The 10733-nt window shown below is 45.3% G+C and overlaps 1 protein-coding gene across 4 annotated transcripts in view; it reads right to left on the bottom strand.

Moving 5' to 3' along the window:
* Positions 1-670: 670 nt before the first annotated feature.
* Positions 671-10733, bottom strand: part of SLC9A3 (solute carrier family 9 member A3) — a 1201500-nt gene continuing 1191437 nt past the window's right edge. For all 4 annotated transcript variants that reach the window (XM_086965314.1, XM_086965316.1, XM_086965315.1 and 1 more), the window contains one exon: positions 671-1144. In XM_086965314.1, the coding sequence (XP_086821440.1) occupies positions 897-1144 (248 nt within the window). In that variant the 3' untranslated portion in view covers positions 671-896. The remainder of the gene's footprint in view (positions 1145-10733) is intronic.

The following is a 10733-nucleotide window of genomic DNA, read 5'->3' as shown; positions in this document are numbered from 1 at the left end:
TCCCACTCTGCAACTCTGGGCAATAGCTTGCTTAATCTCACAACGGCCCCAACAATGCTAGGATGCCTGGCTTCACCTTGGGGGTGCCCAGGAGTGGGCACTTCACAGGGAAAGGCCCGGAAGGGTTCCTCAGTGGTATTCGTACAAGCGCAGAGATGCCTCCGGGTAGTCGTGCGCTATACAAGTACCTCTACATTTATTCATAACTGAGGAGGAAACCTGGCACCAGTATCTAAAAATATGGTTGATGTTGGCAGCAGAGATTGCAAAATGAAATATCACAAAACATGGGGGGCAAGTGGACCCCCAACACATGTGGGACTAGATGAATGATCTGGAATGGTGTCAACTAGCTGGTCTATCAGAGTCGGGGCTGCCCTCGAAAGTATGAGAAGATTTGGGTAAATGGAGCCACTATAGAAAGAACTAGGTAACTGACAGATATTGTTGGAGGGCGGGAGGAAGATAGCTTTGATATAGACCATATTCCTTTATGTTCCACTATGCCTACACCTTTTTTTCCAAGTGATACATCTGCTAATTTTGTAGTTATTTGAAACTGCTGTGGTTTGAAGTCTCTCCACACAGGATCATCATGCTATTATCCACAATCGTAAACATTGATACATACTGAGCAACTGTTCAATAAAAAGATTAAATAAGAAAAATCTTAAAACTAATGGCAGCTGCGATCTGCTGAGTTTAATTGCAATACAACATTTAATATCTTATTGGAAAAATAAATACAAAACATTATCTGTTTAATAATAGTAAAAGATTAAGTGAATGGCAGAAAATGTGAAATGAACTGATAAAAACAGAGAAAGTAAGGAAGTTAGTAGGACGGTAGAAAGCAAGAATGGCTGAGAGAAAAACGAGATTGTTGTTCAAAAATATTACATCGGCATTGCTTCTGGGAGGAAAGATCTAAACCGCTCCTCTGCACAATCGGCTAGCACAAAGGAGTCAATGGATCTGTTGCTGAGACGGAAGGGGGTGACCTGGCGGAAGTTGTTCGGAGAAGACGGGATCTGCACTCTTGCCCTTTGGGAAGGCATTACAGAATCTTCATTGGACAACCACGGCGAGAACTCCAGATAACCACAGTGTTCGTCATTGCTTGAAAATAGCGGGTTATCAATGCCTAAAAAAGTGTAACAGTGATAACAATAAGTTTGTCGTAAATGAGAAGACACTGGCAGTCATACATAGAAAATGCTTGACTCTTGAAAAGTCACAGAGCAGTTCGTCCAAAACATTTTAGAATCTCGACCCAATTTTTAGAAACACAAGGCCTCATTTATGAGAAGGGACGCATCGCTGCGTGAAAGCAGCAATGCGTCACTTCTCAGTGCACCCCCCTTGCAACATGATTGATACGTCATATTTACTGTATGGCGCATCATGTCGCAAGGAGTTACAGATATTGTCAGTTTTTCTGACGTATCTGTATGGCACAAAACTGACACATTGCAGGAGTGTGTCACAAAAGTGACGCAACTCCAGCAATGGCCTGCGTCAGTCTTATGCCTGCTGTGAGGCAGGCGTAAGATATTGACGCATTTGCACCCTAGAAGTGGTGCAGTGAAATCTGGTAGATTTCACTGTGTCACTTCTATGAGGCTTACTTACGTGGGAACGTCCACCCTGCATACATTATACCTGACGCAGGTATAATGTAGCACAGGGGTTTACAAAGTGACGCATCTGCTTAGATGCGTCACTTTGTAAATAGGGCGCAACAGAAGGCATGTTTTACGCAGCCGATGTATCACAAAAAGTGATGCAACGGAAGCTCAAAACTGTCGCAAGGCCTCATAAATAAGGCCCACAAACTTTCATGACGCGCCTACCTTTAATAAACAGGAGGTGGACGATTTTTTTATACAGCTAAAGCATTTACAGATAGCATATTTTCCGTTGAAATAGTCACTACATTTTCACAGACTTACAGTTTTAATGATAAAACTATACTGCACACCAATGATAATGTTACCAAGTAAAGTGTATTGATTTGTTTCGATCCTATTAAAACCTTTGTTTCTATCACACATCAGACTTTTTTTTAAAAAGTACTTCATTTTTGCTTTCTTACCTGCTGAATGTGTACAATTTATTTACAGGTATTTACATTTTGTTGTCTTACAAAAAGCCGACATCCTACAGCCATTCCTTCCACACTCCCTATACCAAAGCAAGATTGTCACATAATTCACTTTGCTTTTCTTTCTGTAACTGCAAAGCAAGAGATGTTTGTAAACATCAACCCCTTGTTAAGAAATATGTCTGTCAAAATAAATCAAACTAAATTTTATTTCATGCCTTGGAACTCCAAAGAGGTCCACATAAAACACAGAGATGCAAATTGACTGGAAATAAAAACTGTTATGGGCCCAAGAGCATAAAGTATTAAATTAAATATAAAGTCCAAAAACATTTTAAATCATGAATTCAAAGCATTTAAGTTGGCGAGTAAAGTGGTAAATACATAGCCTCTGCAGTTGTGTGAGCAGAAAATCTTAGACGGTGGGGTCTCAACCACTTACGACAATATGAAAGCAAAGCTGGGCATATAACATGAACATATTTTAAATCCTGGTTTCCTTTTTTACAAAAGTGACATGTGCTTGAGGAGCCGTGCCATTTTCATGTTTCAACATTAAGGGGCCGATTCCGATCTCGGTCGGAAGGGCACCGAATCGGGTTCGGCAGTAGCGGATCCGATTCGGAGGCTGAATTTCCGTACAAGTCGTACATGGGTACGGCCGTCGAAGTACGATGCGAACAAGCACGAAATCTCTGTCCGAATCGTTTCTGGGTCCGAACTGCTCTGTACGCCTCGTCCGTAAGCAAACAGTGCCATGCAATGGAGGCGAATTCCGACCGAGCCAGTACGATGCTCGATTTGGACAGCCGGATCGAGTCGGAGCTTCCGCCTCGCAATAGCTCCCGGAGTTGGGCTTTGGGGCTCCGCATTGGACCCCCTGCTACCCCGGAGCCTTACGACTCCGACACAGGGGGAGAGCCATGGGTCTCCCCAACACAGGCATGTACGGTGCAGATGGCACCAACGGGTACCCACTGTAGGGGGCGCACTTGTCTGCAAATTACCCATTCAGTCAATGGGAGCCCATGTATGCGTCGTACGATTGGCTCCCATTGACTTTTAAGAGAGTCCGACCAAACTGAGTCCGACAGCACACGGCCGCATCGTACTCGCTCGGTTGGACTGCAGGGGTCCAGATCGGCCCGAAACCAGCCCAGATCCGGCTCGGTCAGAGTGTTTTCAGACCCAGATCGGAATCAGCCCCTTAATGGAACAATTTTAAGACAGATTAGTGCCCAGATGATTCTCCCCCCATGGGCCATATTCCATGACACATAATGCTGTGATTTGTTCAAAACATAGGAACTCATTACTGAATGTAAATTAGGAAATGTGCTTTATTCCTATAATAATCAAGATCCAAATGGAAACTTAACTTGGGGGAAGCTTGCTTAAGAAAAGCTTTAAGCTGACATCGACATAGATGTGGCCATGCTTATATCCAGATTAAATTGCTCTAAAGCATACTTACTATATTTAAAAGAAAAAGTTGTCTATTTTCAGTTCAAAAATGTCTTTGCACATAAGGTGTTGTAAGAAATTACAATCACTGTTCATAATGCAATTCCCGAATGCACCACTTCTGCCAACCCCTTCACCAATGAACTTTTTAGACCAAGTTCTAATCTTAATGAAAGCACTTACAATTCCTAAAAAATAAAACTTTGTCTCAGTTCAGTTCAAAAGTTTCTTTACACATACGGTATTGTAAGGAGTTACAATCACCGTTCATAATGCAATGCCCCCAATGCACCACTTCAGCCAACCCCTGCACCAATAAACATTTGACACCAAGTTTCAATCTTAATGCAGTGGTAGAAGCTCAACGATGATCTTAAGAAGTCCAAGAAACTCTGCCGCTCCCTTGAAAAGGCCTGGAAAAAAGACCCAACCACTAGCACCAAGGACGCCTTCAAAAATGCCACCCGCACTCACCACCAACTAATCCGAAAGGCCAAGAAAACAGCATTCAAGGATCGACTCGACAACAACGCCCACAACAGCAAGGAACTTTTCAACATCGTCAAGGAATTTTCCAATCCCTCGGCCAACTCCAACGACATCACCCCCTCTCAAGCCCTCTGCGACTCCCTAGCCTCATTCTTCCACAACAAGATTGCAGACATCCACAACAGCTTCGACAACCAACCCGGAAACCAACCCACCCTACCATTTGCTGAACATTCTCCCCCCGTGAACACCCTTAACGACTGGAACCCAATCTCCATTGAGGACACAATCCGCCTGATGAATTCCATCCACTCAGGATCCCCCACAGACCCATGTCCTCACCACATCTTCAACAAAGCAGACTCCGTCATAGCACCACACCTCCGAGACGTCATCAACTGCTCCTTCAACTCCGCCACCTTCCCGGAAGACTGGAAACACGCTGAACTCACCGCCCTTCTGAAAAAACCCACAGCGGACCCCACCGAACTCAGAAATTACCGCCCCATCTCGCTCCTTCCATTCCCGGCCAAAGTCATCGAGAAAGCTGTCAACAACCAGCTCGCCGCCTTCCTCGAAGCCAACAAATCCCTCGACTCCTCACAATCCGGCTTCCGAGCAAAACACAGCACTGAGACCGCCCTCATCGCAGCAACAGACGACATTCGAACTCTACTGGACAATGGAGACACAGTCGCCCTCATCCTCCTCGACCTCTCCGCAGCCTTCGACACAGTCTGCCATAGCACCCTTCTACAGCGCCTCAGAAACATCGGAATACAAGGAAAAGCACTTGAATGGATCACCTCCTTCCTCACTGGAAGAACACAGAGAGTCCGCCTTCCACCATTCAAGTCCGAGGCCACTGAAGTCATCTGTGGCGTACCACAAGGATCCTCACTCAGTCCCACCCTCTTCAACGTATACATGAGCCCCCTCGCGGCCATCGCACGCCAACACAACCTCAACGTCATCTCCTACGCGGATGACACCCAACTGATCCTATCACTCACCAAAGACCCCAACACCGCCAAAACTAACCTACACGAAGGAATGAAAGAAGTTGCCGAATGGATGAAACAAAGCCGTCTGAAACTGAACTCAGACAAAACAGAAGTCCTCATCTTAGGTACATCCCCCTCTGCCTGGGACGACTCCTGGTGGCCGGAAGCCCTCGGAAAAGCACCCATCCCGACAGACCACGCACGGAACCTAGGCGTCATCCTGGATTCTTCACTCTCAATGAACAGACATGTCAGCGCCGTATCCTCTTCCTGCTTCAACATTCTTCGCATGCTCAGAAAAACATTTCGCTGGATCCCCACCGAAACAAGGAAAACAGTCACCCATGCTCTGGTCACGAGCCGACTGGACTACGGAAACACCCTCTACGCAGGCACTACCGCTAAACTCCAGAAGAAACTCCAACGAATCCAAAACGCCTCAGCCAGGATCATATTAGACATCCCACGCAACGAACACATCTCTGGTCACCTTAAAGACCTCCATTGGCTACCCGTCGAGAAGAGGATCACTTTCCGACTGCTAACCCACGCACACAAATCACTCTACGACATCGGACCAGAATGCCTCAACTCACGACTGTCCTTCTACACCCCCTCCCGCCAACTACGTTCTTCCAGCCAAGCCCTCGCCACGGTACCTCGCATCAACAAGACCACCATGGGAGGCAGATCCTTCTCATACCTGGCTGCTAAAACATGGAACTCACTCCCCGCTTACCTTCGCCTTACCCAGAACCACCTAGCATTCAGAAAGCAACTTAAAACGTGGATATTTGACAAGTAATCCTCCTCCCCTTTCTAAGCGCCTTGAGACCCTCTGGGTATGTAGTGCGCTATATAAATTCTCTGACTTGACTTGACTTGACTTAGTATTTGCCCTTCAGACTTATCTAAGAAAGTTTCACTTTTACACTTCAATTAGCGCAATGGCATATTAAAGAGTAGGTGGAATTTTGTCCTGGTACACTGACTGAAGATGGGGAAAGTGTCTCAATCTCACCGCCTTAAAGAAAGAACCAAGCCCCCTGGACTGTGAATGGGTTGCGTACACACACACACACACACACTATTGTGTATATGGTCTGAGTCATTTAGTGTACTGGACATTATTTTTCCTAAAAATGTATAGGAATTAACTGTTTCCAATTTTTGTGGACCAAGATGCCATGAGTAGTTGGAGTAGGGGTGCACTCCTTTTCCCCTAAAGCACAACACCTTGCACCTAGGAAACTGTCCAAACCTTTAGGGGTTACATCCAGTATCATGATGTTGTCTGCATAAAGTAAGCAGATCACTGGATGACCACTGATACTGGAAGGGAAAACCACGCTTTTAGATTAAAAAAAAACTGGGGACATCTGAATGGGGAAAGAGCAGAGGTGCATGCAGACACCCTTGCCGCAGACCGTTTTTTGTTGGGATAACTGTAGATAGCCCCCGATTTCCACCTAACAGTATTTGGCAGCAGGTTGAAGAGTGGAGAGCAATAATCAGGTGCAATACAATGTTAGGCATCGCAAGAATAGCTAGGTTTTTTTCCACTGGGTTGAACTGTCAACCTTATCAAGCGCTGCGGAAAAATCTCTAAAACACAGCATAGAGAGGGCGCTTTGTTAAGATCACACATTTGTCTGTAATGAGTGCAGTGCTTTTTCCTGAAACTAATTTGTTCTAAGGAGTTAAAAGTATTCTTCTTGACCAAGGAATTAAGGTGTTCCAATAGGCATCTAGTAAAAACTTTGCACATTGCGTCTAGTGGGGCCATTTGTGGACAATTACTAGGTACATTACGAACACCCTTTTTAAATAAAGGAACAATAATACTTTTAGTTCAGGATGAGGGTACAGATGAGTGGTTAAAAAGGTAATCAAAGACCATAACCCACATTTCAGCAGACAGTTTTATTCCATTTTTATGATGAGATCGGGACTTAATCGAGCCCACTGCACCAGAAGCCCTTATTGCCCTACTTGAAGACTCAAGCTCACTCAAACAGAGGGGACCTGTAGCAAATTTGCCTCAACTCAGAGTCAGTGGTAGATCTTCAACACAGAAGTCAACACTGGGATTTTACACATATCATTCCCTAATAAAACTGTCTCATAATTCCTTGGTAATAGAGAAGGGGTGGGATCTCACTCTTGTCCAACTGCAGTTGGCAATATTTTCTCAAAATGTATGCACATTTTTTTTAACACAACTTCTCTTAAATGTATCTACAGATTTTGCCTTCTTGTAATAATGCATAGGTGCGGCCTTCTTCTTTTAAGCAGAGATATTAACCTGGCTCGCTTTTGAAAAGGAGATAAATTGAGTTCTAACCATTTTGTTTATATTTTTGAGGATCAAAGAGGCAAGAGGATCGGCAAGAGGATCGGCCAACATTGAGATTTATAAGGGGTTTTTGGGAACCTCTCATAAAAAGCATGGGTAATCATCTTCGTAAATTTACTAAAATGGTCATATAAATCATTTTCCCCAAAGGCATATAGCATTAACTGTCCCTGCCAATAGCTCTTTTAACTAAGATATCCTTGGAATGAACAAATGCTTTTTCCCTGACTTCTTATTAAACTGTCACCTGGAACCATCAAATCTCCATGATCCAACAAACAACGTGCTGCAATTGACATAGACTACCAGCCTTCTGTGATTGATAAGCAGAGCATTTATAACTTTCAAATCTGATATAAGTTTGCAGGCAGACTATGAGACAAATATGTAATCAACTACAGAGAGGCCCTGCCGGGATTTATGGGTATATTGTGCAGGAGAATCGATACCAAAACTACTGTTTAGAATAACACAATCATTCTACCTTAAAAGATTGAGAAGCAAGTGGCCTATTTTATGCGTTTTTATTTTTGGAGGAAAGAGAATGGGGGGTATGCCATGCTTCTTCTTTTTCATCAGCTGCATACAAATTAATAAAATGGCTTGAGACTTTACAATTTAAATCTCCCAATAAAATAACCTGGGGATCCTCCTGCTGGACCAGAAGCTTGCCAATACATTTAGCCATGTATTAAAGTTGGGGTCAGGAGGAATATACGCATTTACTATTAAGATAGAATTCTCCCTGACTAGGAAAATATTTTAAGGCTTGGAGAGGATTAGAGGGATCGATAAAGGTATTATAGTCCCATTTAAACTTATTACTTAGCCACATGGCTATCTCTCCTTTAGCGTGTCCTCTATTAGATGGAACCGCATTACAACTCAAAACATAATAGATGTCAAGAAAATAATGAGAAGAGCACCATAATTCCTGAACGCAGATTAAGTCGATCTTCAAACTAGTTATAAATGCCAGCTTCCCTGCTATGTGTGTCAGGCTGCTGCATTCCAGGAAGCCACTGTTAAATTAACTTTAACTATGTGGCTTAAACTAGGGGTCTGCTGTATAGGCAGCGTTTTTCGAACCGGATAGCCAAACCCATTTGGAATGCCCATCCTCCATTAAAAAAGGTGCCGTTTTGAGTCGACGACATTACTGACACATGTAAAGACTTTAGGTTTTCACCAGATAGGTACTTTGGAGCTGAATGACTTTCTGAGAAAGAATTATTCAAATTAATAAGAAGTCGGTTATGACTTTTGCTGTTCCACAGTACAGGTATTACATCGATCCCTCTATATCAGAGCGAATCACTGTTTTGCAGAACCAGATTTGCCACTTAAAATGAAATAAAGCCCTTGTTTTACTCACTAATTAGGGGCGTAAAATCAATACAGGGAAATGCCATTGCTTTGGAGTAGCTTTAAGTTTTAATTATCTGCTAAACAAGATAATAAAGGCGAGCAATTCAGAACCACATTGGGATCAAATAAAGCAAAGTCTAATGTTTATGTAACTATTATCTGAGGATGGAGAATGGAATCGTGATCCCGGTCGCAAGAAAAGGATGTAGGGGCAGATTTACAAGCCCCTTAAATTGCCAGTGCGTCACTTTTTGTGACGCACCAGCAGTGCATTTTTCGGCCCCATATTTACAAAGACAAGAAAAGCCACCCTCCGTGGCTTTTCATGTCCTTGTAAATATGGCCCCTTTACACGCAGCACTTTGCTTGAAAGGGGCGTTCAAAGGGTGTTGCTGTGGGTATACCCACGCAACACCCATGGAACCTGTCACATTTCCATATTTACAAAAAATCGTAAATCGGGAAATGCGTGTGAATGCTACGCCTCCCCAGGGGAGGCGAAACGAGGAGAAATGTATTCATTTCTGCTAGTTTTTCCCTCTTTCTATGCATGCTTTATTCTGCAGCACAGAAGGGGCGGGGTGTGCCCTGGCGGCCGCTAGCCGACTCGGCTCCCGGTCCACACATGGTCTTTGTGCTGAAAGGAGCGGCTGCGGACATCTAAACACGCCGCAAACCGAGCCCACCAGCGTGCAAAGATGTGAGACACCAGCGGAGGTCATTTCTACACTTTGACCGCCGTGGGAATATCCTGTTTGGAATTGCTATTGCGGAGGGGGTAGACACTGCAGAACAAAATGGCGGCGTAAATCCTGCGGCAATGGGAACCTTCCCCGACAACGCGGATGCAGACCCCCATGTAAGGAGAGGAACAACGTTCAAGGTAGCGCTTGGATTGGGGGCAATAGCGGCGACAAGCGTAGCTTTCTAACTCGGCTTAATGCTTCATACCCAGCCTATGCCTGACCTCAACATGGCGGCCGCTCTTCTCCAAATGGCGGCAATCTCCAACATTCCCGACTTGAGCTCCGGAGCCGCCCGCTGTTTCCGCAAGGGAGGACCCATCAAACACAGCAATTAGCGCTTCCTCACCTACAAACCTCATTACTCTGGCACATGTTTGCAAACGGCCTGATTGCTTGAGGCTCTGCCCTCCGGTGGCACCAGGGCACCAGCCGGCGGGGGCCCAAGCTCAGAGCAGCAGCCATGGAGCCCCGGTCGAGACCTGCCCACCTTCCGACCCCGGAGACGCCGCCTGCGTCTGGAGCAGGTGAGGGTGAGGAGGCACTGCAACACGAAGCTCCATGGAAGATGCACAGCCTTCCACCCGGGGCATCTTTCTTCCCACATGAAACTCTGTTGATCGCTCTGGTGAGAGGCCTCCTCCTCCTTCCCTTTAAACTTTGTTTTTGACTTTGCTGCCTCCCGTTCTGCGAACAGCTGCCTTGGCGCATGTGGTCTTTCTTCCCTGACCCCTTGTCTCCGGTTCGAACTCCTCTGCCCCAGCTCCACATGGACGATGAGGCTGTGATTTTTCTGCGGACTGCCCCCACCCCGGTCTTGCTGGCTATGGCAGCCCTCTTCCAGGACTTTCGGACTTAGACCTTTGTGCTCCCCGCCATTTTCTTTTTATGACTCGCTTCTTCTACCTTTCTCCTCCGCCACTTTAGCGATCTCTGACCTCCCCCTCTGTCCTAGCGACCTTTCTATTGTCTCTCCTGTTGCCTCTGACACACTCCTCGCTTTTACTTTTCCTTCTGTCCTGCCCGCCATTTTGCTGCTGTTCACAGGCGTTTTTCTCTGGTCCCCGGCCTGTCTTCTTGTCCATTCCTTCGTCTTTTACCCTTTTCACTAGTTTTTCCCTTGATGTTCCTCAAATGTTTCTTCCCTTTTCTGCATTGCCTTCTCTCCTTACCCTTGATTCCCTCCCACCCTTCCTTGGTGTTGT

This window comes from Lissotriton vulgaris, chromosome 4_1 (assembly GCF_964263255.1).
Source record: "Lissotriton vulgaris chromosome 4_1, aLisVul1.2, whole genome shotgun sequence".
Taxonomy (NCBI): Eukaryota; Metazoa; Chordata; class Amphibia; order Caudata; family Salamandridae; genus Lissotriton; species Lissotriton vulgaris.
This window is presented reverse-complemented; position numbering and strand designations above follow the sequence as displayed.